General features: G+C 39.7%; 2 protein-coding genes across 2 annotated transcripts; both read left to right on the forward strand.

Annotated features, from left to right (window-relative positions):
- Nucleotides 1–12,040: 12,040 nt before the first annotated feature.
- Nucleotides 12,041–22,849, forward strand: LOC140641097 (interferon-gamma-inducible GTPase 10-like). The gene is made up of 2 exons (XM_072840414.1): nucleotides 12,041–12,285; nucleotides 21,236–22,849. Exon 2 carries the CDS (start codon nucleotides 21,256–21,258, stop codon nucleotides 22,513–22,515), a length of 1,260 nt encoding a protein of 419 aa, XP_072696515.1. The 5' UTR covers nucleotides 12,041–12,285; nucleotides 21,236–21,255; the 3' UTR covers nucleotides 22,516–22,849.
- A 325-nt stretch (nucleotides 22,850–23,174) lies between these two features.
- On the forward strand, nucleotides 23,175–24,998 carry LOC140642004 (protein SON-like; the record flags this gene model as incomplete). Its single annotated transcript, XM_072842614.1, has 1 exon — nucleotides 23,175–24,998. A coding segment is annotated over one exon (912 nt), but the record flags the coding sequence as incomplete, so codon positions are not given.
- Nucleotides 24,999–27,676: the final 2,678 nt, after the last annotated feature.

The following is a 27,676-nucleotide window of genomic DNA, read 5'->3' on the forward strand; positions in this document are numbered from 1 at the left end:
AGCATAATGGAGCTCTTTTATATTTGAATGGGATACTACCCGATTCAAAAATCATTTAATAAAATCAGTTAGGTCTTTATAATTTACTTGGTTCAGTTTGTTATTTTAACAGATTTAGGGGCAGTGTCTAGATCCTAAGAAAACTTCTGACTCCATTTGGGGAAAACAAGAAACACAAGTGCTGTGCCCCATTAATCCTTTTGAGTTCACTCTTTCTCAACATTACCAAGAGACATTGGTAAGTCCATTTGGCTTTGAACTCTGCTCTTCTTTGCATGAGAGTTTCTGATTGAATTCCCTTTCCAGTCAGGGTTAGTGGGTCACTGTCACTGGTAGAGCACCAGCCTATCGTTCAATACAGAAGTCCACATTGGAATCCCTTTCCCAGTTCAAGTCCAGTGTATTTACTGTTCTTTACTGACTTAGGCTGCTCCCCATTTCCTGTCTGCAGTCTTCAGTAATGGAACCTGCTTGTTTTGTCCATGATGGACATTGGTGGTGATGTGTAGAGGACACTCTATCGAACAGTCTGCAGTAACTTCTAAATTTAGCCCTTGGTTCTGAACTCAGATTTCACGTTGGGAACTGTTGGTGGCAGTGACAGTTCTCTATGTGTATAGAATCATGCTGCAGTCCCCATTCTTGGAAGTCTGCTGGTTCGATCCTTGTCCCAGCCCCTAGTTCTATGGGACACACACCTGTGTCCATAGTTGAATTACATCAGTACTGTTGGTTTCTCTTAATATGTCCATGATGTTAAAGATTAGCTTAAAGAAAAACAATAAATAAATGGATAAACAAGCAAACAAAAAAGAAATGGGATCTTTAAAGCTCCAGTTAAGGGATCCCTGGGTGGCGCAGCGGTTTAGTGCCTGCCTTTGGCCCAGGGCGCGATCCTGGAGACCCGGGATCGAATCCCACGTCGGGCTCCCGTTGCATGGAGCCTGCTTCTCCCTCTGCCTGTGTCTCTGCGCCTCTCTCTCTCTCTCTCTGTGTGACTATCATAAATAAATAAAAATTTAAAAAAATAAATAAATAAATAAATAAAACTCCAGTTAAGTGATCCACCCGCTAGCACATTGTGTATATTATATGTAAGATCTCTGGTTCTGCCTCTTACCCTGTTGATAGGAATGCAAATTGGGGCTGCCACTCTGGAAAACAGAATGGAGGTCACTAAAAAAGTTAAAAATAGAACTACTGTATGATCCAGCAATTACAATACGAGGTATTTATCCAAAGGATACAAAAAATACTGATTTCAAGTGATACATGCATCCAGATGTTCATAGCAGTATTATTTACAATAGCCAAATTATGGAAAGAACCCAAAGGTCCATCAACTGATGAATAGATAAAGAACATGTGGTACATATATAGAGAATGGAATATTATTCATCCATAAAGAATGAAGTCTTCCCATTTACAAAGATGTAGATGGAGTTAGAGATTATTATGCAAAAAGAACTCAGGCAAAGAAATATATCATATGATTTCACTCCTGTGTAGAATTTAACAAACAAAATAAATGGTCATGGGGGGAGGCAAAAAGAGAGGTAAACCAAAAAACAGACTCTTTATTATAGAGAACAATCTGATGGTTACTAGAGGTGAGGTGGGTAAGGTGATGGGTGGGATAAGTGATGGAGATTAAGGAGTGCACTTGTGATGAGCACCAGGTATGTAAGTATTGAATCACTATATTGTACACCTGAAACTAACATTATACTGTATATTAACTAACTGGAATTTAAACAAAAGCTTGGAAGAAAAAAGAATTATGATCCTGGATGGCATAAAAGTCTACAAGCCTGTTTTGTGTCCCAAATACAGGCTTGGTAACTTTCAGATTGAGACCCACAAAATAGGGCTAGACAAAAATGTGTGAGTCACTCCCTATTTGTGATAGATATGGCTGGACAGAAATGTGGGTTAAACTCTATTTATGGCTGGAGTCCTCACAAAGTGCTGCCAGCCCTCAGGGGAATTATAACCTAGAATGACAATGGCCATTATGAGGAATATCCAATGAGGTAAGATCATTTAAGAAGTGCACTTAAAAGCAAAGTCTTCAAAATTCCAAAAATAGCTTCATTGAAAGTCTCATTGCAAAAAGTTGGTAAAAAAGAAATGTAAAAATACAATAAAAATACCCAATACGAAAGACTGTAAGACTAATGTAATTCTTACCATTTTCTACTATCTTCCTTTATTTGAATACTCATTCTAAATTATCCTCTGCCTTGACAGAGGATAATTGACAGCTATCTTGACAGAAACCAAAAACAAAAGTCAACCGTAGAGGCTATTCAAAGTTCATCTACTCCTTTTCCAACCCTCAGATTTTCCCGGTTTATCTTGAAGGGCTTGTGAACTTGAAGATCTTAGGAAATTCAAATCCTTCTTGGAGGAACTTGAATTCTATCTCTTCCCCCTAAAGTCATACATCTTGTCATGTCTTTGAAATATAAATACACACGCAATCACTGGAAAGTAAAGTGGGGTGGAGGAAAAGAGGTCTTTTATAATACAAATTGCCAAAAAAAAAAAAAAGGGTATTGTGCACAAACTCTGGCACAGCCTCCTTAAGGTTATTTCCAGAGGTAAACACAAATCTTAAAAAGCTTCTCTACGAATATCTGTGACTATAATGTTTTTTTTTTCTGTGTGTTTTTGTGTATGTCTTATATATTACATGTGTGATACTTTTCTATCTCTGGAGGGTTTTGTTGTAAAAAATCTCTTTAGTTGGTTTGAAGGTAAGCACTTGTAAGGACTGAGCATTTTAAAACTCTCAGAAAGACAAAAACTAATATAATGTTGTTCATATGATCTGAAATATTCAGTATGAAGGATAATTTAAATTTGTTGGTTTAATTAAAATGTGTTTAGAGTTATGAGCATTAAAATTAACATTTTTTTCCCTTATTTATCTAAAGTCAAATAAATAATTTGATGTCATCTCTGTTATATCTTATTTTTAGATTATAACCATCAAGTGAGGATGCTAGGTTGATTCAATATTCATAAAACAATGTGACTCATCACATCAATAAGGGAAAGGATAAAAACCATGTGATCATTTTAATCGATACAGAACAAGCATTTGACAAAGTATGATATTCATTTATGATAAAAATCCTCTACAAGGTAGGTCTAGAGGGAACATACCTCAACATACTAAAGGTGATGTATGAAAAACCCTCAGTGAACTATCATACACACTGAAGAAAAAAATGGGAGCATTTCCCCTAAGGTCAGCATCAAGATAAAGATGTTCATTCTCACTACTTTTTTTTTTTTAATTTTTATTTATTTTTGATAGTCACACAGCGAGAGAGAGAGAAAGGCAGAGACACAGGCAGAGGGAGAAGCAGGCTCCCCGCACTGGGAGCCCGACGTGGGATTCGATCCCGGGTCTCCAGGATCGTGCCCTAGGCCAAAGGCAGGCGCCAAACCGCTGCGCCACCCAGAGATCCCATTCTTACTACTTTTATTCAACACAGTGTTTGAAGATCTAGCCATAAAATTAGACAACATAATCTAGAAATAAAAGTCATCCAAATTGGTAAGGAAGAAATACAACTTTCACTATTTGGAGATGATATGATACTATATTCAGAAAACCATGAAGAGTCTACCAAAAAGTATTAGAACTGGTACATGAATTCAGTAAAACCACAGGATACCAAATTAATGTATAGAATTCTGTTGCATTGCTATACACTAAAAATGAAGTAGCAGAAAAAGATATTAGGAAAATAATCCCATTTACAATTGCAACAAAAACAATAAAATATCTAGGAATAAATTTAACCAAAAAGGTGAAAGAGTTGTACTCTGAAAACTATCAGATACTGATGAAAGAAATTCAAGGTGATGTAAAGAAATGAAAAGACATTCCATGTTCATGGGTTGGAAGAACAAATATTGTTAAAAATGTCTCTACTGCACAAAGAAATCTATAGTTTCAATGCAAGCTCCCCAGTCATGCCAACAACATTTTTCACAGAAATGTAATGAATAATTTAAAAATTTGTATGGAATCACACACGGACACAAAAATCCCAAATTCCCAAAGCATTCTTGAGAGAGAGAAATAAACTGGAGGTATCACAGTTTATCCAGGCTTCTAGTTATATTACAAAGATGTAGTAATCAATACAGTATGTTACTGGCCTACACAGGGACACCTGGGTGGCTCACTCACTTAAGCATCTTCCTTTGGCTTAGATCATGATCCCAGGGTCCTGGGATCGAGTCCTGTGTCAGGCTCCCTGCTCAGCAAGGAATCTGTTTGTCCCTCTCTTTGTGCCCTTCCCCTGCTTATGCTCTCTCTTATAAATAAATAAATAAATAAATAAATAAATAAATAAATAAATAAACAAACAAATAAATAAAATGGGCAAAAGACATGAACAGGTATTTCTTCAAAGACATCCAGATGACCAAAAGACACAATAAAAGATGCTCAACATCACTCATCATCAGGGAAAAACAAATCAAAACCACAATAAAATATCACTTCATGCATGTCAGAATGGTTAAAATTAAAAACACAAGAAATAAAAGTGTTGGGAGGATGTGTAGAAAAGGAGCTCTACTGCACTGTTGTTGGGAATGCAAACTGTTGCAGGCACAGTGGAAAACAGTACAGAAATTTCTCAAAAAGTTAAAAATAGAACTACCCTATGCTACAGTAATTGGACTACTGGGTACTTACCCACAAAATACAAAAACACGAATTCAAAGGGGTACATGCATCTCCATGTTTATTGCAGCATTATTTACAAAAGCAGCTTTCAGAAGCTGCCCAAGTGTCCACCAATAGATAGACAAAGAGGATGTAGTGGGTGTGTGTATATATATATATACAAAACTGACTGCTAACTATAGAGAACAAACAGGGTTACCACAGAGGAGGATGCATGTATTTACTATGATGAGCACTGAGTAATGTATAGAACTGTTGAATCACTATATTATACACTTTAACATATAACACTATATGTTAAGTATACTGGAATTAAACTAAAAATATATAAAAATAATAAAATGAAAATAGCTCAGGAGAATAACCAACTTTGATGTTTCATAGTGTCTGAATACTCATATTATGGGTAATATAAGGCTAATTGTTTTGGGGAGATTTTTTTACTTTTTTAAAATTTAAATTCAATTTGCCAACATATAGTATTACACCCAGTGCTCATCCCATCAAGTGCCCTCCTTAGTGCCCATCACCCAGTTACCCCATCCCCCTACCTACCTCCCCTTCTGCAACCCTTTGTTTCCCAGAGTCAGGAGTCTCTCATGGTTTGTCTCCCTCTCTAATTTTTCCCACTCAGTTTCCCACATTTCTCCTATAATTCTTTTCACTGTTTCTTATATTCCCCGTATGAATGAAACCATATGATGATTGTCCTCCGATGGACTTACTTCACTCAGCATAATACCCTCCAGTTCCACCCACATGGAAGCAAATGGTGGGTATTCGTCTTTTCTGACGAATATATATCGCCCAGTGATACTCCATTGTGTATATATACCACATCTTTATCCATTCATCTGTTGAAGGACATCGAGGCTCCTTCCACAGTTTGGCTATTGTGGACATTGCTGCTCTGAACATTGGGGTGCAGGTGCCCCGGCATTTCACTTCATCAATATCTTTGGGGTAAATACCTAGTAGTGCAATTGCTGGGGGTAGGGTAGCTCTATTTTCAACTTCTTGAGGAATCTCCACACTCTTCTCCAGAGTGGCTGCACCAGCTTGCATTCTCACCAACAGTGCAAGAGGGTTCCTCTTTCTCCACATCCTCTCCAACATTTGTTGTTTCCTGACTTGTTAATTTTCCCCATTCTCACTGGTGTGAGGTGGTATCTCATTGTGGTTTCGATTTGTATTTCCCTGATGGCAAGTGATGTGGAGCATTTTCTCATGTGCTTGTTGTTAAGGTTAATTGTTAAGAACAAGTATATTGAATAGATATTTACATAAAATTTTTCACTTTATGTAAATTTTTAGTTTCCCATATCTTTTGATTAACTCAAAACTTAAAGTTTTACTGAGTTAGATTAAGTAACAGTTTATGTTAAATATCTAGATCTTAAATATCTAGGTCACTTCCAAGTAAGATAAAATAATGAAACATTAATTACTAAATATCGTTTTCTCTAATTTTGGCTTCTTTGCTATAGGAAAATTAAAGAAAAATGTTGGTCTATTGATACACAATTTTGGTGTGCTTTATTGAAAGATTGTACTATAAAAAAGCATGTTTCCAGAAATTATGAAATATATTGATAAATTAACGATCTAAAGAATACTGGTGTAACACACAATTAACAACTGCTGACTAGTCCCCTTTCCTAGAAATTGAAATTTAGAAGAATTAAGAACTGGAATTAATACATGGAGTTAAAGCTACTGAAAATAAAAAAGGAAATCTCTCTGAATGCAAGTGACATGTGCTTTCGGAAAAAATGTGTATATATATATGTGTGTGTGTCTGTGTGTGTACATATATATATGGAGAGAGAGAGAGACTGGAGATGCACGTTATTTTAAGGTAAAAGAATGTGTATAAAGACAAAAATGAATCTTTGGAAAGGATTTTTGTGCATTGTCAGGACAAACATTGGAATGAATACATTCTAATACAAAAGTAAGCTGATGCAAAATTAATATTTGGTTTCCAATCTGTTAAAAAGACAAAAGTTTTTGTTTTTAACATTTCGTCTAGTTTTGGTAATAGATTGTGAATGTTTCCTTACTATTTAATGATCTTCCCAGAAAACAAAACACTTGTGAAATTCCTGGAAACTTGATAACCTTTTTAGTATAATGTTATCACTTGTATAAATTATTCTCTTATCTCCTGATGTTGCTGTCACCAAAATTGAGGCACACACTGAAAGAACTACCCCAGAGTATCAGGAAAATGCTCCAGTTGACTCTCATGCAAAGGCAGCTAGCAAAAGAATCTATAAAGATTGTGGCACATGTGGATAAAATCCACTCTGCTGCTGCAAAAATGTCCCCTCATTGTGAGACTTTTGCCATTCTGGTGTCAGGGTAACATGGCAACACTCTGCTTCTGAATCAGAAAAAAAAATGAGATAGATAAGCAGTGGCTTGATTCTTCCTGATTTCTTGGTAAGGAAGACTCCCTTTTTTTGTTTTTTTTCATTCCTTCCCCCACCATAGTGCATTTAAGATGAATCAAACTAGGACTAGACATTGAGCGAGATTTGTATAAGACTGTAAGAACAGTCTACCAGCAATGTCTGACTTCTCAGGTCCATTATTCACCCATGTGATGTACAGCTCAATGAAGCTGTCACTTTAAAAATGAAGAAAAAGAAATGGAACCTGCCCAATCCAGTAAACTCTAGTGATCCCAGGAAATAGCAACTCCCTCTTCCAGCATGGAGTTTATCCCTCACACGCACCAGGTTTTGATTGAAGAAGAACTAAGATAAAACATTATCTTAGTTTTAGGTGCACAATACATTGATTCAACAACTCTATACATTACTCAAAGCTCTCCACAGTAATTGCAGTCACCATCTGTCACCATACGTTGTTACAATGATATTGACTACATTCCCTACCTTGTACTATTCATCTCTGTGACTTACACACTTTATAGCTTGAAGTTTGTGCTTCTTAATCTCCTTTATTTATTTTACCTTTCCCCCTACCCGCCTCCCCACAGGCAACTACCTACCAGTTGTTTCTCTGTATTTAACAGTCTGTTTTGTTTGTTACTATTTCACATATAAGTACAATTATGTATTTGCTTTTCTCTTTCTGACTTATTTCACTTTGTATAATAACTTGTAAGGTATCCATATTGTCACAAATGGCAAGCTATCATTTTGTATCGCTGAGTAGTAGTTGATTGTGTGTGTATATGTATATCTATTCATCTATCAATGCACCTGTGGATTGCTTCCCCATGTTGACTACTTTGAATAATGCTGCAGTAAATACAAAGGGGCAGGTGTCTTTTTGAATTAGTGTTTTTGTTTTCTTTGTGTACAGTAGTGGAATGCCTAGATTATATGGTATTTCTATTTGTGGTCTTTTTTTTAGTTTTTAAAAAATTTTTTTAAAATTTTTTTCAGTTTTTTAAATTTATTTTTATTGGTGTTCAATTTGTCAACATACAGACTAACACCCAGTGCTCATCCCGTCAAGTGCCCCCCTCAGTACCCGTCACCCATTTACCCCCACCCCCCGCCCTCCTCCCCTTCCATCACCCCTAGTTCGTTTCCCAGAGTTAGGAGTCTTTATGTTCTGTCTCCCTTTCTGATATTTCCCACACATTTCTTCTCCCTTCCCTTATATTCCCTTTCACTATTATGTACATTCCCCAAATGAATGAGAACATACACTGTCCTTCTCCGATTGACTTACTTCACTCAGCATAATACCCTCCAGTTCCATCCACGTTGAAGCAAATGGTGGGTATTTGTCGTTTCTAATGGCTGAGGAATATTCCATTGTATACATAAACCACATCTTCTTTATCCATTCATCTTTCGATGGACACCGAGGCTCCTTCCACAGTTTGGCTATTGTGGGCAATTGCTGCTAGAAACATCGGGGTGCAGGTGTCCCGGCGTTTCATTTATTTGTAGTCTTTTGAGGAAACTCCATACTGCTGTCCACAGTGGTTGTACCAATTTACATTCTCACAACAGTGCATGATAGTTCCCTTCATTCCACATCCTCGCCATCACTTGGTATGTTTTTGTCTTTTTAATGCTAGCCATTCTGACTGGTGTGAGATAGCTCACTGTGGTTTTGATTTGCATTTCCCTGATGATTAGTGATGTTGATCATCTTTTCATATGTATTGGTCATCTGCATGTTTTTGTTTGTTTTTTTGGGTGGAGGGGGCTAACATCTATTCAAGTTGTCTACCCATTTTTAAATGGCTTTTTTTTTTTTGGTGTTGAGTTGTATAAGTTCTTTATACATTTTTTATATTAACCCCTATCAGATATATTATTTGCAAGAATCTTCCCCCATTCACTGGGTTGCCTTCTGTTTTGTGCATAGTTTTCTTCCCTGTGCTAAAGCAGAGTTTTTTCTTTTCTCTTGTCCTTGTAGTCACAATAATTTATTTTTGCCTTTGTTTGCCCTGCCTGGAGAGACATAAATATGTTGCTGAGGGAGACAGCCAAGAGATTTGATTGCTGCATATATTCTTTAGGAATTTTATGGCTTCAGGTCTCACATTTAGGCCTCTAATCCATTTTAAGTTTATTTTTGAGTATGGTCTAAAACTGGTCCAGTTTTGTCCTTTTGCACAAAGCTATCCAGTCTTCCTAAAACCACTTGTTGAAAAAAACACTTTTTCTCTTTGCATATTCTTGCCTCCTTTGTTATACACTAATTGATCATGTACATGTGTATTTATCTGGGCTTTTAATTCTGTTCCATTGATCTTCTGCCTATTTTTGTGTCAGTGCCATGCTGTTTTAATTACTGACAGTAGAAATATCACTTGAAATGTGCAATTGTGACACCTCCAGCTTTGTTTCTCTTTCTCAAGACTGGTATGGCTATTTGGGATCTTTTGTGGCTCCATACAAATTTTAGGATTATTGTTCTGGTTGTGTAAAAAATGCTGTTGGTATTTTGATAGGGATTGCCTTTTATCTGCATAGTGCTATGCTTTGTATGAACATTTTAACAGTATTTGTTCTTCCAATGCATGAGCATGCACTATTTTTCCATGGGTTTGTGTCATCTTCAGTCTTTCATCAATGTTTTATGGTTTTCAGGGTGTAGGACTTTCACTCTTTTTTTTAAAGTTTATTTTATATTTTTGGCGCAATTGTAAATGGGACTGTTTTTGTGATTTCTCTCTCTGAAACTCTATTATTAGTTTATAGGAATACAATGGATTTCTTTATCTTGAGTTTATATCCTATGTCATTAGTGAATTCATCTATCAGTTCTAGTAGTTTTTGGTGAAGTCTTCAGGTTTTTCTCTGGATAGAATTCTCTTTTTTTGTTTGTTAGTTTGTTTTTAGTGTCCTTATTTGCTTTTGGTCTCAGAGTAATGCTGGCTTTTTAGAAAGAGAATTCCAGACCAATCTCCGATGAACATAGATGCAAAAATCCTAACCAAGTGTTAGCAACTGGAATCCAACAATACATTACAAAAATCATCCACCACAATCAAGGGGGATTTATTCCCAGATACAAGTGTGGCTCAATATATACAAGTCATTCAAAATCAGTCAATGTGATACACCACATTAGTAAAAGAAAGTATAAGAATCATATGCTCCTTTCAATAGAGGCAAGAAAATATTGACAAAGTACAACATCCATCATATTAAAAACCCTCTATAAAGTAGGTTTAGAGAGAACAAACCTCAACATGATAAAGCTCATATAAAAACCCACAGCAAACAATCATACTCAATGATGAAAACCCAAGCATTTCCCCCAAGGTCGGGAACACTCAAAGATGTCCACTCTCACTACATTAATTCAAGCTAGTACCACAAGTCCTAACCACAGCAATCAAATAAGTAAAAGGAATAAAAGGCATACAAATTGGTAAGGAAGAAGCAAAACTATCACTATTTGCTGTGACATGATTCTATCCATATAGGTAACAAATGAAGAACCCCGGGTTCAGAATATTGTGTAGGGAATGCTGCCATTCTTTAAAAAGGAGAAAATACATTTTGCATATTTGCCCATACCTTCATAAAATGGACCTGTGAGGATGACACAGTCCCTCTAGTGCAGACACTTGATGAATGGCCATTGTTTTGTGGAGGGATATTATTATTGTATATGTCCTATAACTCTTGAAATATAAATTACATAGCAGTTTTCTTTTTCAACAAATGAATGAAAAAAATAAAAATTAAAGCCAGAATATGGTTGCCAATGACACAGGGTTACTCTCTACTCAGTTTCCACCCTCACTGGGTATATTGCCTTTTACTTCCTGCCCTGACCACCCAGAGTTAACAAAGACTCTCCAGGTTTTAGGACTCAGTCCTTGAGAAGACTACCCTCACTCCAGTCACCAGCTGCACTTGAAGCAGTTCCCAGGTCACCCGGACCTCCAACTGTCTACAAATTAGGGGGCCCTTATAACCCCCTCAGGCTTGCTAATTGATTAGAATGATTCACGAGTCAGGAAAGTGTTATACTTACGAGTATGGTTTTATTTAAAAGATACACATAGGGTGAGGTCTGGGAGGGAGTACACAGTTTCCATCCTCTCTCCATGGAGCCAGAGTGTGCACCCTCCCGGAACATCAATGCAAACATCAACCAAGAAGCCCACTTGAGCATTGGTGTCCAGGGTTTTGATTGAGGCTTCATTATGTGAACATGATTGATCAAAAATCATTGGCCATTCGACTGAACTCTATCTGCATCCCTCTTCTCCTTCCCAGAGGTCCAGCTGACCCAAAGTCCCCACCCTCCATTCACAGGGTTGGTCTTCCTGGTGACCAGCCACTGACCTGAAGCTACCTAGGATCCCACCTGGAATCGCTTCATTAGCATAACAAAGTCAGCTCCTTTCACTCAGGAAATTCCCAGGGTTTCTGAAGCTGTGCCAGGAACCAGGGACAAGGACTAGATACACTCTTTATTAGACTTCACCCCCAGGGAGTTTGGGCTGTCCAAGGTTAACAAGGGGGACATGAGAGTCATTTTCCAGGACTCAGCCTGTGTTCTCTGATTCCAGATTCAGATTCTGCCTGGCCTGGAGCCTGGGGCCTGGTTAGAGTGTCCTCTTGGGGGTCGCTGAGAAGCCCCCTGCCTGGGATCCTGTGCCTTCCTCTCACTCATGTTGCCAAAACACACAAAATCACTGTCCATGGTGCCTTTCAGTTTCACTTCCTGGCAATGCCTGTGTTTCTCAGAAAAGGAGCCCTCAGAACTTTCCTTTCACTTTCTGTTCCTGGAAATGCAGGGCTCTACAATGTGCTGGCTGCCTCTTTACTATTGGCCAAATTCCTGTGAGGGTGGAACAGAGGCCAGAGATTATTTAAATCCCACCAGCTCCTCACACACAGTTTAGACATTGCAAGTGACAGCTCTTTTATCTCTGCAGAGTGACCACACCAGCACAAGGGACCTGTTCCAGTGCGAGGCCAGTCTGTGCAGAGGAGTGTTTCTGCCCTGGGCTGCAGGGAGCACTTCATCCAGGCTCTGCATTTTCTGCCCTGCCAGGGGACACATTCAGAGCTCAACCCTGACACCAGAAGTCTCTTTTCTTTCAGGAGCTGGTAAGCAAGAGGCTACTTTGGATTGTGTGCAGATCTAAAAATAGAATCATAGATCTGTAGGTCTAAGGGTGGGAGAGACTGGATGCTCCATTTTGGGTGCTGTGGACCCTGGAAGCTGAGGGGCAGGATGTCTGGTGGGTGGCTGTAAGTTGGTTAGAGCAGTTAACTATTTGAGACATTTTCAGAGAGGGATTGGAAAGCAAACTTTATTCCTGTGAACTGAGAAGAATAGTATGAATGTCAGGGGTGTTGGTGTATAGGGGCTTTTCCCCAAGCCCTTCTGGGTCAGACACCCACATCTCATGCCTAAATACTTTTCCTTGTGGAAACAATGCATATATGATCTGTTAGAAAAAAAGATTCAAGTGATTACATTTTATTTATTTTATTTTATTTTATTTTATTTTATTTTATTTTATTTATTTATTTTAGTGATTACATTTTAAAGAGCCATTTACCTTGTTAAATGATTCATGAATTAGGCAGCATCTTATCTAGGAAATTGGGAGAAGTTGTAGGAAAGGAAATGTTTTTAAAGGAAGATGGAAAGGGAAAAGGAAATAAATTATTAGTTAATAATTGTTTTGTCAACATTGTTCTGGTAAGGGGATGGGAAAGGGTCTATTGTTCCCATCACTGATCAGGAAATTCCCACTTTGGCTGGTTAAATTATACATGTGTAGGGAAATGAAACTGTAGTTAGGTTAGTTATTAGGTCTGGGTTTACTGAGTTGAGGACTTACCTTAAGTGGCTCCCTGTGACCCTGTGGCTCAGTAGCCCTTCTTTTTCACAATTCCCCTACTTTAATCAGACTCTCTGCTTAACCTAGAGATGTGATCAAAATGTAAGGCACTGGTGCTACTTTTAGCTACTGTCCAGTATTCTCACAGCTTTTGATGATCCTTTGCATGGTATTCACATGTCATGATGTTTTTGCTTAATCTCTGAAATATTCACAAAGATTTCAGTTTCACAATTTTTTAATCATCCATGCTCTATATTCTTTTTCTGATGTTCCAGGCCCAGGGAGATTATTTCCTTGATTGCTAGCATCTGTGAACATGCATTTAAAACCTTTGAGAGGGGAACCCTGGGTGGCTCAGCAGTTTAGCGCCACCTTCAGCCCAGGGCGTTATCCTGGAGACCCGGAATTGAGTCCCGTGTCAGGCTCCTGGCATGGAGCCTGCTTCTCCCTCTGCCTGTGTCCCTGCCTCTCTCTCTCTCTCTCTCTCTCTCTCTCTCTCTCTCTCTATGTCTATCATGAATAAATAAATTAAACCTTTAAAAAATAAAAAAAAATAAAACCTTTGAGAGCATATAGTGTATCTGGTAGATTATTATAATTTTACAAACAGGATTCTTTGTAATGATTAGAGTGCACTTTAAAAGCATGGTTGCCAAATTCCAAACAATCAGAATTACTTAAATCAAAGTAAGACCCTATTAACAGAATCTTTTTAAGCCAAGGGTTTGCTCAATGATATTTTTAAAAGATTTTATTAATATATTCATGAGGGACACAAAGGGGCAGAGGGAGCAGCAGGTTCCCTGTGGGAAGCCTTTTTTTTTTATTGGAGTTCAATTTGCCAACATATAGCATAACACCCAGTGCTCATCCCATCAAGTGCCCCCCTCAGTGCCTGTCACCGAGTCACCCCCACCCCCTGCCCACCTCCCTTTCTACCACCCCTAGTTCGTTTCCCAGAGTTAGGAGTCTCTCATGTTCTGTCTCCTTTTCTCATATTTGTGGGAAGCCTTTTCTGGGACTTGATTCCAGGACCCTGGGATTGCAACCTGAGCCAAAGGCAGAGGCTCAACCACTGAGCCACCCAGGTGTCCTCTGCTCAGTGATCTTATCTGGTTGTCTTTCAACTTCCCCAGATGTAGAAGCACCTGGGTGGCTCAGTCTGTTAAGCATCAGACTCTTGATTTCAGTTCAGATCATGATCTCAGGGTGTGAGATTGAGCCTCATGTTGGGCTTCATGCTCAGTGGGGAGTCTGCTTGAGATATTTTCTCTCTCTCCCTTTGCCTTTCCCCATGCTCACTCATGTTCATGCACACACTGTCTCTCTAAAATAAATAAATAAAACTTCAACTTCCTCAGAAGTGTTAATCCAGATGCACCAGGTGGTTTGATCACAGTATAGACAGCTCTTGCTCAGCTAAAAGATAATCAGAGGTTGTTGACTGTCAAGAAAATCTTTGGCCAGAGAGTCTAAGGATCTTTGTTGCGTAGCTATGCTCTTAGCAATGGATTCTGCAATATATTTAGGAGTTAAGGAAAAGTTCCTGACAAACTGTTATGCAAATTTACTTATAACCAGGGAAACAGCCTTGACAATAAAAGCAAATCCTGAATCATGAATGTGCCCTGGTTGGTCTTTTTTTTAACTCAGTGATATAAATCTAAGAGACCTGACCAATGAGATGTCTTATTTTATTTGACAAAAGTTAGGGACACAATTATATTTTCTCTTAGCCTAAAATAGAAGACTGTTTTAACTTCTGGAGTTTATCCCCCTTTCTGAGCAACTGGCTTAGACATACAGCTGAGGGCATAATATTTCTAAGACTATGCCAGAGTAAAGAAAAGGAAAAGAAGAAGAAAGAGTTTCACATTTAAAGTATGAAGACTTGATCTGTTATCTTGGATGAAAGCAGTATACCTAGATGTCAGCTACTTACCTTCCTCAGCAGTTTGGTTTAGAGGTCTCTAGCATCTGTGGCGGACAGATATCAGGTAAGGCCTTCTTTATTTGTGAAATGTGTATCCAAGACGCAACACCTTCTAGTTTTCTAGGAATGTCAGTGGTTGTGAGCACTTAGTAAGATACCTTTCAGTGGAGTTCAAAATGATAATTCCAGAATACCCAGTCACCAGGATCTAGACTATGACCAACAGGATTCTTTGAATTGGGATCTGGGAAGACCTCTTTAACCTGTTGATGGTAGACTTGATGGTAAAACACACATTTTGCTGTAGTTGATCATGCTAGCATGAGACAACAAGTATATACCAATAGACATTAGTCTACTAGTGACTATGTTGTATGAGGGGAAGAGTCCAGCCCTCAGGCAGAGTTCACTCCCTCTGAGATGCCCCCAAACTGATTCTAGGCCCAGATTGTTCCAGAAGGAAGGAAGGGGGTTGTGCTGCGTGGGGTTGGCCTAGGAAGAGCCTAGACAGGAGGGAGAAGAGGAACTGGGAAGGAGAAGGCAATCTTACAGTGTTTTCTGCTTTAGTCCCTTCCTGCTCAAAACTGTGCAATTTCTGAATATAGCCAGTGGCAGGATCCCAGCCCCAGCAGGAAGGACCACAAAGAGGGCTACTTTCAGTTTCTATTTCTGGAGAAGACTCCAGTTCTCAAAATAGGCCTGAACCAGTTTCAATTTCTTCATTCTAGTGAGTGGGGTGCTGCAGTATTTGCCTGTGAGTTATGCAGGGCTATTTGAGTACCTTCAGCCCAGAGGCCCAGGGGAGGGTGGGAATGCTCTGAGACCAGCCGCCTCACACCTGATAATCTTACTTGGAGGCCAGTGCCCTGACCAGTGAGGAGTCCACTTTCAGCCCCCTTGAAGCTGGCCCCTCAGATAGGTGCAGACACTGCCTACAAAGTTGCTCCTTGGGTTGCCCAAGTGCCCAGTTCAAGGGCTAACTCACTTCTGCCCACAGAGATCAGACTGCAGAGGTTACATCTGTGGTAGAGTTCTCTTCCTGACACCAGCTGTGACCCTCCCTGGAGTTGATGCACCTGCCCCAACCAGGTGAGGGTCTGAACTCAACACAGCTCCCTACTGACTTGGTGACTCTAACAGCTGCTTAAACTCTCAGTGATTGTGATGTCCTCATTCTCATGTGGAAACAGCAGTGAAAGCTCCCCAGGGTGTCTGTGTTCAGGAGAGGGGCCTCAGGGAGGGGACTATGTGACTGTGACAGGGCGAAAAAGAAGATCTGTTTTACAAAGTTTCTGCCAAGATTGCAAATGCCCATAACAAGTTATGAAATCCTCTGTGGCTAAGAGATTGTTAATATATCATTGCCATCCTGGATTGCCATCCTGGGTCAGGAAAGGACAACTGACAAGTTGAGGAGAGGGAAGGCAAGGATTATTTTAGCGAGCCTGTTTCAAGGGACATGCCCAACAATGAGGCTGCACATGGCTGCCCTTCTGTTCCTGATAGCACAGAGGAGGTAGAAGCCTAGAAAATCTGGACTATGCCTGCCCTGAGATACCAATGGAGACATCAGCATGGACCTTCCATAGATCCCCTTCCTGAAGGACATTCACCACACCAAGCCATCAGCTGGATTGCAAACGTCCTACATCCTTTCCTATTCTTGTAGTTGCCCTACACCATGCTCCTCCATGTAATGGGACAGTGGGATGAAGAAAGAGGAGAGAAATAGACTCTTTTCCTGTCTCTGCTGCAGGTGTCTCACTCAGTTGGAGGAGAGGATGAACCAGGGCAGTGGAGTTTTCCATTGTACAAGAGCCTGGAGGTTGTATGTTACACTGACTGGACTTGTACTCATCTGAGTAGGACTAGGAGAGAAGGGATTTCCTAAGCCATTCATTCCTAAAAAGGAATTGCTTTTCCTTTCCTTTAAAGAGAAAGAATGTAATGATGTCCTTGTTATCATATTTCCTGATTTCCTAACATTAAATTAGAAGCAGCAGGTCTAACTCTGGACCCTGAGGTGGGCATACTGGGATATCAGGCTCCAGGCCACCCGGTCCTCAGACACTGCAGACCAGAGCCAACCAAACAGGGCACAATACCGATACCCAGAGTGATTCTCTCACAGACTGCTGGGGAGCAGCCCAGCTCTGGGGGCCCCCCCGAGTGGGAGCTTTCTGTCACCCACTACAAAGTCTCCATCGCTACCAGGGGTATCTGAGTCTCAGTGGTTATTTCCTACCTCACTACTGAGAGCTGTAATTGTGTGTGCATGTCTGTGTGTGTATGTGCTCCTCTGCAACCACAGTTAGTTGTCAAATCCATGTGTGAACTTGCATCTTTGCCTTGAATTTCAGCTCTTCACTTTAATGTAGTCAAAGGTATCACATTGGTCAATCTGTGTTATATCGCTGTCATCTTGGTATCATTATATGGGTATCATCTCATTTAAGGAATCTTTTTCTTTCATTTTTAAAGAAAATCTTATTTATTTATTTATTTATTTATTTATTTATTCTTGAGAGACACACAGAAAGAGGCAGAGACATAGGCAGAGAGAGAAGCAGGCTCCCCACAGGGAGCCTGATGCAGGACTCAATCCTGGACCCCAGGATCACAACCTGAGCCAAAGGCAGATGCTCAACCAGTAAGCCACTCAGCGGCTCCAAGGAATCTTTTTCTAAGAACAGCTGTATTTTCTTCTATAGATTCCATTTGAGACTTAGGTCTTAAATCTATCTGTAGTTAATTATTGTAAGTGATGTAAGCAGAGATTCAGTAACCTCTGTCCATATGGAGAACCAGTTAGTCAGCTCCATTTAGTAGATGGCACCTTCTATACTCCCTGACATCCCTTGCGCCTCTCCACACAAGTCTGAATCCTATACAGGGCTCTGTGTCCCTTTCTGTGGGTCAGATGGTCTATGCTTATGCCAACATCCAACTGTATATCCAACTATCCTTTATTGCCAGCATGGAAATAAATCTTATCTGATACAGCAGATCTTACTATGTTCTTCTGTAGAATCTCTGGTATTTTCCTCTTGATCTTCTGTATAAATCTTAGAGGGCAGGTTCTCTCCTCCCTTTCTGCATCTCCCTCCCTGTTGCTTACCAAATTCCCCCAGAGCTCTTCCTCATAGTTTAAGTTGTTCATAAGACATGATCCCATGACTTGCCAGAGTCATCCATGCCCAAGGGTAACAATGTGGCAGCCAGCAACAGACTTCCTAAAATGAAACAGCAAAAGAAATGTCACAGTCCTTCTTCTTCCTGATAGAGATGCTTTTCTCATTCACTGGAAGCTTTGGAATCTTGTTCTCAGCCTTCCTCCCTGTCTCCAGGGCTCCCATGGAGAGTCTTGGCTAAATGATCTCATAGGAGTCATCAGAGTCTCATGGCCCCTGGTATTGCCCTCCCCTCATTCCTTGAGCCCCCTGATGCCCAAACACTTCTATATCTCTTTTCTTGAAATTTTTTGTTCTGTGGAGAGATGATGGTTTCACTTTCATGTAGATGTGAGCCCAAAACTGTCAGCCAAGTCTTCCTGAGGGAGGGGTTCAAGTCAGAGGCTGTCATCCTTCCTGTTGTTTTCACACTTTACCCAAGCAGGACAAAGGCTCTCTAGTCCCATGCATAGGGCAATAACTTCAGGAGCACCCAGTGCCTCCATTTCCCAGGGAGTATAGGCCCCTGGATTGTTCCTGTGCCACTGGCTCCAGGGACACTACACCAGGCTCAGCATTTTCTGTTGTTTTAGTAGAAACATACATGATCTCTGACATCAGAAATATCTTTTCTCTTCAGGGCTGGTGAGTGAGAAAACTGTATACTTGCAATAATGAAATACTGGCTTTGTGCTTAGAGAGTTGACATGTAGTTCTGACTGGTTGAGGGCTAAGATTTCATCCAACTGCTCATGCAATCCTCTTCAGAAAAGAGAGAACCATAGTCTGAAGATGCCTCTTTTTCTTTCTTTTTTTTTTAAATAAGAAATTTGTTAGAAAATTTGGAATAAGCAGAATGTTTACTGAGCATCTCCAATTGGAAACTATGTCATGTTTAAATGCAATCTAGCCATTCATATTGTAGAGCTATTTCTAAATATCATGAGTTTTAATAATTGGAGCAATGCAAAATAATTATTTTGTTGGGAATTTCTTTCCACCTGTTCAGGCTATAACAACATACTGTGGTTACTCACAGACTGAGTGGCTTGTGAATAGAGATGTATTTCTCATACTTCTGGAGGATAGGAAGAGCCAGATCAAGGCATCTTTGTTTCAGTATTTGGTGAGAGCTCACTTCCAAGGTGGACCACCCCCGTCACCTCACATGGCAGAATGAGCAAGCTAGGTTTCTACAGTCTTAATCTAATCCATTCACAGTCACTCTGCCCTCATGACTAAGGCACCATCCACAAATCCACCTATTTAATACCAGAGTTTGAGCTTACATGTCATCTAGGAATTTAGTGGAGGACACAAACATTCAGTCCATAGTCGTCATATATATATAAATCTGTCTGTGGAGGTTCAGATTCCAGAGAGCTAACCATTACACTATGGAGCTGCCACTGTCTATGGAAGTTCAATTGACTTCCCACTCTCACCTTAGAATACAGCACTTTTGCCCCATTTCAATATGCATTCAATATTCTTGAATGATTATTTTCTCTTTTTGGGATTCTCCATTTAATCAGTAATATCATCTGCCCGGTTCCTTCATTAGTAAGCTGATAAATAAAATCTTTAACATACATATATTTCATATTTCTTTGGGAGTCATGATTCTCTCTCTTTTGAAAATTTTCCTTGCACGACTTGCAAGATGGGGATGAGCATTGAGCATGCCCTTACTGGTAAAATCGTGCTGGTAGTCCCTGAGATAAACTTATGTGTATAAATATTTTTTAAATCATAGTTTCCTCACTCATAATGAATGATAGGAGGCCCCAACAGTGATGTAGTAATGATTTCCTTGAACTGCCATGATTTAATCAGATACTTATATTTCAAGACTGTGCAGGTTTGAATAGGGAAAATAAGAACTCTTATCTACTTCCTCTGCCACTTCCTGTCACATGATCTAAATCCCACCCAAATTTTTCCATGAGGTGACATAAATGGACATTAAATTGCTAGGGGGCAATTATTACCACAAGGACTATGTGCTTCGCTAGTCCACTTCTAGAAAACGTAATCTGATGGGCTTTTCTCTGCCCATTGTACTCTTCCAAAAAACAAGTCATGCCCCTATTTGCCTATAGGATATAAGCTATGTCTGCAATTCTATTGTCCTCTCTAATATGCTGCCCTGACTGATTCTTCCTGCAGAAGGGAGATGTGCTGGGCTCTATATTGAAATTTTAGGAAAGTAAGACTGTCTGCAATAGTTTCTCATTACTGTGTAATAAATCAGTACAAATTTAGCAGCTTCAGACAACAACCCATATTTATTGGCTTATAGTTCCAGAGAGGAGTTGCTCAAATGAATCTTAAAAGAGCTATAATCAAAGAGTCAGTGGGTGATGGGTTTTAAGCAGGGCACTTGTTGTGATGAGCACTAGGTGTTATATGTAATGACGAGTCACTAAATTCTACTCCTGAAATTAATATTACACTATATGTTAACTAACTCTAATTAAAATAAAAATATGAAAGTAAAAATAAAATAAATCAAATCAAGGTGTCAGCAAGACTGGTTCTTTCCATAAGCTCCAGGAGAAATTCCATTCCTTTGTCTTCTCTAGCGTTTGAAAGCTGCCTCAATTCCTTAGTTTGTGGTTCTTATTACATCTTTCTGGATCTTTACTCCAACATCTGCTTCCATTAACCATCTCCTTTTCTTCTGTTGGCCTTGCCTCCTTCTTATACGGTCCCTTGTTACCATACTGAGCCCATTTGGGTAATCCAAGAAAACCTTGGCATCTGAAGATCCTGAACTTCATCATACCAGCAAAGTGCCCTTTTGCTATGCAAGGTAACATATTCACAGGCTCTGAGGTTCAAGATGTGAATATCTTTGAGTACTGTTATTCTCTATTAAATAAGTCTTCATTCTTGTGACATAGGAATAATCAGAGTAGACAAGGAGTTTCTTCTATAGCATGAAAACAAAATTCATCAGGAAAAATAAATCAGAGAAACACGAGTAAGTGTGAGAGAATGGGAATGGGCTGTTGAGACCAGTGTGTTTCCTCAGCTGACACTATGTGTCTGTTCTGCTGCTCCATTTGTCTTCCTAATTCACTTTCCTTTTTCTACAGATGTTCCACTGTTAACCACTATGGATAAATTCATGTGTGATTTCCTGGTAGGAAAGAATTTTCAGCAACTGGCCATCAACTTTATCCCTCACTATACCACATTAGTCAATAAGGCAGGGGGTATCATCGCTTCAGAAAACCTTGATAGAATTCAAGCAGCCCTTAAGGAGGCCAAGCTAAAAGATGTGGCTGACATAATTGAGGAATCACTTGTGGCAGCAGAGAATGCTCCTCTGGATGTGGCTGTGATTGGGGAATCTGGCACTGGGAAGTCCAGTTTCATCAATGCCCTGCGAGGACTTAGTTATGAAGAGGAGGGTTCTGCAAGTGTTGGAGTCGTGGAGACTACCATGAAGAAAACGCCCTATCAACATCCAAAATATCCCAAAGTGACCTTCTGGGACCTGCCTGGAACTGGAACCCCCAATTTCCATCCACATGAATATCTAGAAATGGTGGAATTTGCTACATATGACTTCTTCATCATTATTTCTTCCTCCCGGTTTAGTCTCAATGATGCTTTGCTGGCCCAAAATATCAAGGAGATAGGCAAGAAATTCTACTTTGTTAGAACCAAGGTGGACAATGATTTATATAATGAAGAGAAAAGCAAACCCATGTCTTTCAAAAGGGAGAGAGTGCTTCAGCAGATACGAGACAACTGCCTGGCTAATCTTAGCAACATTGGAGTGCCTGAGCCATGCATCTTCTTGGTCTCCAACTTTGACCTGGACGACTTTGATTTCCCAAGACTGGAGGAAACCCTGCTGAAGGAGCTCCCTGTTCATAAGCGCCACATCTTTGCACTCCTGTTGCCCAATTTATCTTACACTTCCATTGAAATGAAGAGAGCTTTCTTCAAGGAAAAGATCTGGCTGGATGCCCTGAAATCATCAGCTTTGAGCTTCATCCCCTTCATGGCCTGCTTTAATGGCTTTGATTTTCCCCAGCAGGAAAAGTGCTTGAACCTTTACCAGAGCCATTTTGGTTTGGATGAGAAGTCGGTCAAAGGGATTGCAGAGAAGCTGGACATGTCTGTGGAGGAGATCAAGAGTTTCACCAAGTCCTTGGATTTCTGGTTACTTGTGAAGGATGACAGCATAGCAGAAAAAGCCATGAAGTGTGTTGAATGCTATTGCTCAGTAAATGGAGGCCTGCCATCCACTATCTTCCAGTTCTTTAAAATCTACTTTCTACATTTGAAATTCATCAATACAGTGGCAGATGATGCTAAAATTCTTTTGCATAAGACTTTAGAGATCTTAAGTCACAGAAGATGACAGAGAGATGAATGCCTAACTCAATAATAAATAGGCCTAAGATCTTGTGTTCTGTAAGTGGGGATGGGATCCTTTTCCACTTACCACCAAGGCCAGATCTTCCCTAAAGTGGCAAGAATATCTCTCCACTGGAAAAAAAGCATTGTTCCATATTGATATTCCACTACTATGCAAAGAGGATTTAACTATGGCTTCTTTCTTCATTCCCTGGGCTATTTTGCCAAAATCATGACATATATACACCCCATAGTTTTTATTAATCTCCATGTATTATGAAGCAGTTTACATTTGATTCATTTATTCAGATAATAAATGTTGGTAACAACCAAGATAACTGTTGTCCATTGGCTTTTCATGAATGAGTTTCCCCAATCATCAGATCAATACCCTCTTCACCAGAGTAAGGTCAATTCATGACTATGGGCACATGTGCAAGTGAGTAATTTAGTATGTAATGGGGCACTACAGCATAGAAGAGGAAGTTGAAAGAGCATTAGGGAAATGTTCTAGGATGTCATATTTTTAGATACTATAGGGGAACAGAGAGAAGGGAACAAAGTTAGGGTTTATATTTCTAATACTTTCCAAACATTAGATGAGATGAGAGACTTGTGAACAAGATACAATGAGGGACATGAGATATGAGAGAATGAAGATGAATTAAGAATGAGCCTGGATCTCGTTCTAGGGCAAGGATCTCATCTAAGTTCAAGTCTCATCGTTCTCAAACATGTTCAAGGTCCCGTTCAAGACGCAGGAGGAGGAGCAGCAGATCAAGGTCAAAATCCAGAGGAAGGCGCTCTGTATCAAAAGAGAAGCGTAAAAGATCTCCAAAGCACAGGTCGAAGTCCAGGGAAAGAAAAAGAAAAAGATCAAGTTCTAGGGATAACCGGAAAACACTTAGAGCTCGCAGTCGCACCCCAAGTCGTCGGAGTCGGAGTCACACTCCCAGTCGCCGAAGAAGATCTAGATCTGTGGGGAGGAGGAGCTTTAGTATTTCCCCGAGCCGCCGGAGAAGATCAAGGTCTGTGGTAAGGAGACGAAGCTTTAGTATCTCACCAGTAAGATTAAGGAGATCACGAACACCCTTGAGAAGAAGGTTCAGCAGATCTCCCATCCGTCGTAAACGATCCAGGTCTTCTGAAAGAGGCAGATCACCTAAACGTCTGACAGATTTGAATAAGGCTCAATTACTTGAAATAGCCAAAGCTAATGCAGCTGCCATGTGTGCTAAGGCTGGTGTTCCTTTACCGCCAAACCTAAAGCCTACACCTCCACCCACAATAGAAAAGAAAGTTGCTAAAAAATCAGGAGGAGCTACTATAGAAGAACTAACTGAGGAATGCAAACAGATCGCACAGAGTAAAGAAGATGATGATGTAATAGTGAATAAGCCTCATGTTTCGGTTGAAGAGGAAGAAGAACCTCCTTTTCATCATCATCCCTTTAAACTCAGTGAACCCAAACCCATTTTTTTCGATCTGAATATTGCTGCAGCAAAGCCAACTCCACCAAAAAGCCAGGTAACATTAACAGAAGAATTTCCTGTGTCATCTGGATCTCAACATTGAAAAAAAGAAGCAGATAGTGTTTATGGAGAGTGGGTTCCTGTAGAGAAAAATGGTGAAGAAAACAAAGATGATGATAATGTTTTTAGCAGCAATTTGCTCTCTGAGGGCCGGGTTAAATGGCAGGGCCGGGTTAGACAACAGATGAAATAACCCGCAGTTTCTCATTTGACAGTAACTCGATGCAATTCACTTTGTGGAACCAAGCCACAAAGTGAAAAGCATCAAATTGCAGAGAACAGTGTTATCACATCCTTACCCAACATTGGGCCCTCCTTGCACTTATGGGAAGGTAGTCCAAGGTACAACTATTTAGCTTCCCGTTTTGCTTCAAGGCTCTATAGCTCTAGATTTTGGTGGTAGCAAATTTATTGGGTGGAGGGATCGAGCAGAGAGAGGCAGATCCTCAGGTTCAACACAAGAACTGGATTGGAAAAGGTCATTGTAGGCTGATGTGTGAGCATCTTGGATACATAGCCCATTGCCCTTAAACAATGGTTTCTTTGGGTTGTTTGTCAGATAGTCTTTAATTTTAATCATTTTCCCTTCCCTGTGCTACCGTGGCCCTTTGAATTCTTGTGTTTAACCTAATGCTCAGCCTTGGTACTCCATTTCCCTTCTCCTTCCCCTCTTTGCTACTATTAAAAATTGGAGATGTGGAATTTACAGCTTGAAATTTCCATGAGGCTATAGTTGTATCTTGTCAAAATGACACAGTAATAACGCCAAGTGTCAAAACAACCCCATTAAAATGCTGCCTGATTAATGTGCTGCTAAGTATAGTGCACATGAAAACAGCAAGACTGTATATATATGTAAATATATATATATATCTGTATCTTTGTATGTATCTCTGTATCTGTACCTTTGTTGTATCTTTTAATAAACAGTTTACTTTTATTTAAAAAAAAAAAAGAATGAGCCTGGAAAGCAAAGATGAATTCAATTACACAAGTTGGAAGAATAATGTCTTTTGCTTTCACCCAAATTTTCACATCAAACTTGTGAAACGGGACCAGCAAAAACAACAATATCTGACTCAAAGCTCATGGATGGTTATTCCTGCTATTACTGTAATTAAATTTTCCTACTCCTTCCCCATTACTGGTATATTATTGATAAATGCTTCATGATATAACAGATATACATGAGTGAGGCTATCTCTCAGATCCCTTATTATTCTGAAGGCTCACTCCAGAGAGTGAAAAGCAAAGATGTAAAGAGGAGGGTACTACTGGCCCACAATTTCCCCACTACAGCTTGCTCCCCCACTGCTCAGTAGAAGTCTGCAGGAGGGAAGAAAGGAGGCAAGAAGGGAAAGTGAGTGATTGTGCTGCTTCATGTATAAAATACATGTGAAATACTCAAAGGAATGGAGCTCTTGACCCTTGTGTATGGCCACATTGCATTTAAAAATTTTTGTTCCTTAGATTCTCACATGCATTCCCAGTGCAGAATTCACACTAGCAGGATACAGACTGCTTACCATCTTGCCACCAAATCCCATCTATCCTAATAAAGAGCATGGACAGTGAACAAATACTCCACCTTTTTCATCTCATCAACCAAATGTGGCCAGCACTGGTCCTACACAATCTTCTTCTCCTCCAGAAGTCATGACCTTTTCAAGATCCTTGGGTCTTTTCCTTCCAATTTGGTGGCCTTAAGATAGAAAAAGACAAATCCAAAGGGTCTTTATAGGTGCCTTGGGGAAGATACTTGTGATAAGATGAGAGTTATCAAATACTTACAGCTGTGGGGTTTATTTAAAAGTTCCTGAGTTTCCCGAAGAGACAAGAAAATGAATCTTTCACTGTGGGAAGGAAGAACTCAGAAGAAGGTGGAAGTAGTACAATAAGTATTAGTACTTTGGTTTCATCAGACTGATCCCAAGACAAGACTGATCCCCATTAACAAGAGTGTTCATGTGCCTGGCTGGCATACATAAACAGCTTAAAGTATTCCCCTGGCAGTGCAAAGTGTGAAAGAGGGACCTGTTAAGAAGATAGAGGTGTTGGGGTCTGGGAGGAGGAGATAGAGCTGGGAGGTGTCTATAATTCAAGACCTATGAGCCCAATCAATGATTGTGTGCAATTTTGGGTCCTTCTTATGTCATCCTGCAAAACTCACTCAGTCTCTGTCTGAAGGACCTTCTAAAGCTCCTCCAGGAGGTGCCATGAATAATTGGCCAACACTTTAGGCATCTGGAGTGAACTTTGTCATGCAGTAGCCCTCAATAAGATTTCACTATGCCTTAACTTTTTTGTTCCCCCCATGACTTCTTGAACACAAAACTCCCTTTCCTGACCTAAGTTTGGTGGTAGTGACTCAGATCATCAGAGAGTTTATGTTTTTGAGGAAGGGAAACCCCTCTTCCTTGATTGTCCATGCCATTGTCTGAAGGCATTTTGTAGAAGACTGGGTCAATGTTGTAATATAGTCTCTGTCCTAACTTCTCTCCAGTTTAGGAGCTGTGAGATGAAATTTTGGTTCTCTGAAGTAGGACATTGTTGGAGCAGGTGAAGTGAAATGTCCAATTCCCAGGTCAGGCTTCTCTCTCCTATTGCAGCAGTCCTAAGTCAGCATAGCAAGGGACAAATGAAATCACTTTCTGGGGGATGTCATCGAGAAAGTGGGAGGTAAACTCTAGTGATCTTTGTTGGGATGCCTTTTTTTCTGCATAATTGTAATGACAGCAGAGGAGTCAGGAAACAAGCTCAGAAATATAACTGTGGCTATTTGAACTCAGAATGGAGATGCCGTGTACACACAGGTGGATATTTGTGTGAGAGTGAGCAAAGAAGGTGGTTGTGCAGCATTCTAGCTGTCTGACCTTTGGTAAATCACTTCAAAACATTTTTCCTTTCTCAAAATGGGGTCGAATTCACTTACTCAGGGACTTTGTGGGGATACAAGTCCAAAATGAAGAAGTTTAACACTTACATAAAGTAAGTATGGCACAGTGAAAGAGCTTCACGGAGACACTGGAATTATTAGGAGGCAAACACAGGTAAATTAACTTGAGAGAGAGAAATTATTATCACAAACCTTTTCTCCAGGAAACATATGGGCTAATTTGTTTATCTCCACCCTCTCCCCCCATAATATCACCACCACTATATTGGTATACACCTTTTTAGGAAACATTCTTGAAAGAAATTTCTTTCTCTATTGAATTGCCTTAACAAGTTGTCAAAATTGTTTAATCATACTCAGGTGAATTTCTGTCCTCTCTATTCTGTTCCATTGTTGTGCCATATCTATGCTTTCCTCAATACCATAATGTCCAAATTATGTCAATTTTCTGGTAAGTCTTAGAATAGGGTAAGAATAGGATGTGAGCCTTCAAACATTATTCTTTTTTTCATAATTATTTTGTCTATTTTGCCTTCCTTTTCTGGATAAATTTATATAGAATTAATACTATTTCTTCTTTAAATGTTTGGTAGAATTCATTAGTGAAAAAAATATGTGCCTGAATTTCTCTCTGTCTCTCTCTCTGTCTCTCTCCCTCTTTTTAACTTTCTTCTTTCTTTTGTTTTTTAAAAGATTTTTAATTAATAGAGAACTTTTTATTTTGTCTCTTTTGCTCG

Source organism: Canis lupus, chromosome 10, assembly GCF_048164855.1.
Source record: "Canis lupus baileyi chromosome 10, mCanLup2.hap1, whole genome shotgun sequence".
Classification (NCBI taxonomy): Eukaryota; Metazoa; Chordata; class Mammalia; order Carnivora; family Canidae; genus Canis; species Canis lupus.

Excerpts from the sequence above, each read along its gene's own strand:
- LOC140641097 (XM_072840414.1), top strand. The coding sequence starts at position 21,256 with ATGGATAAATTCATGTGTGATTTCCTGGTAGGAAAGAATTTTCAGCAA.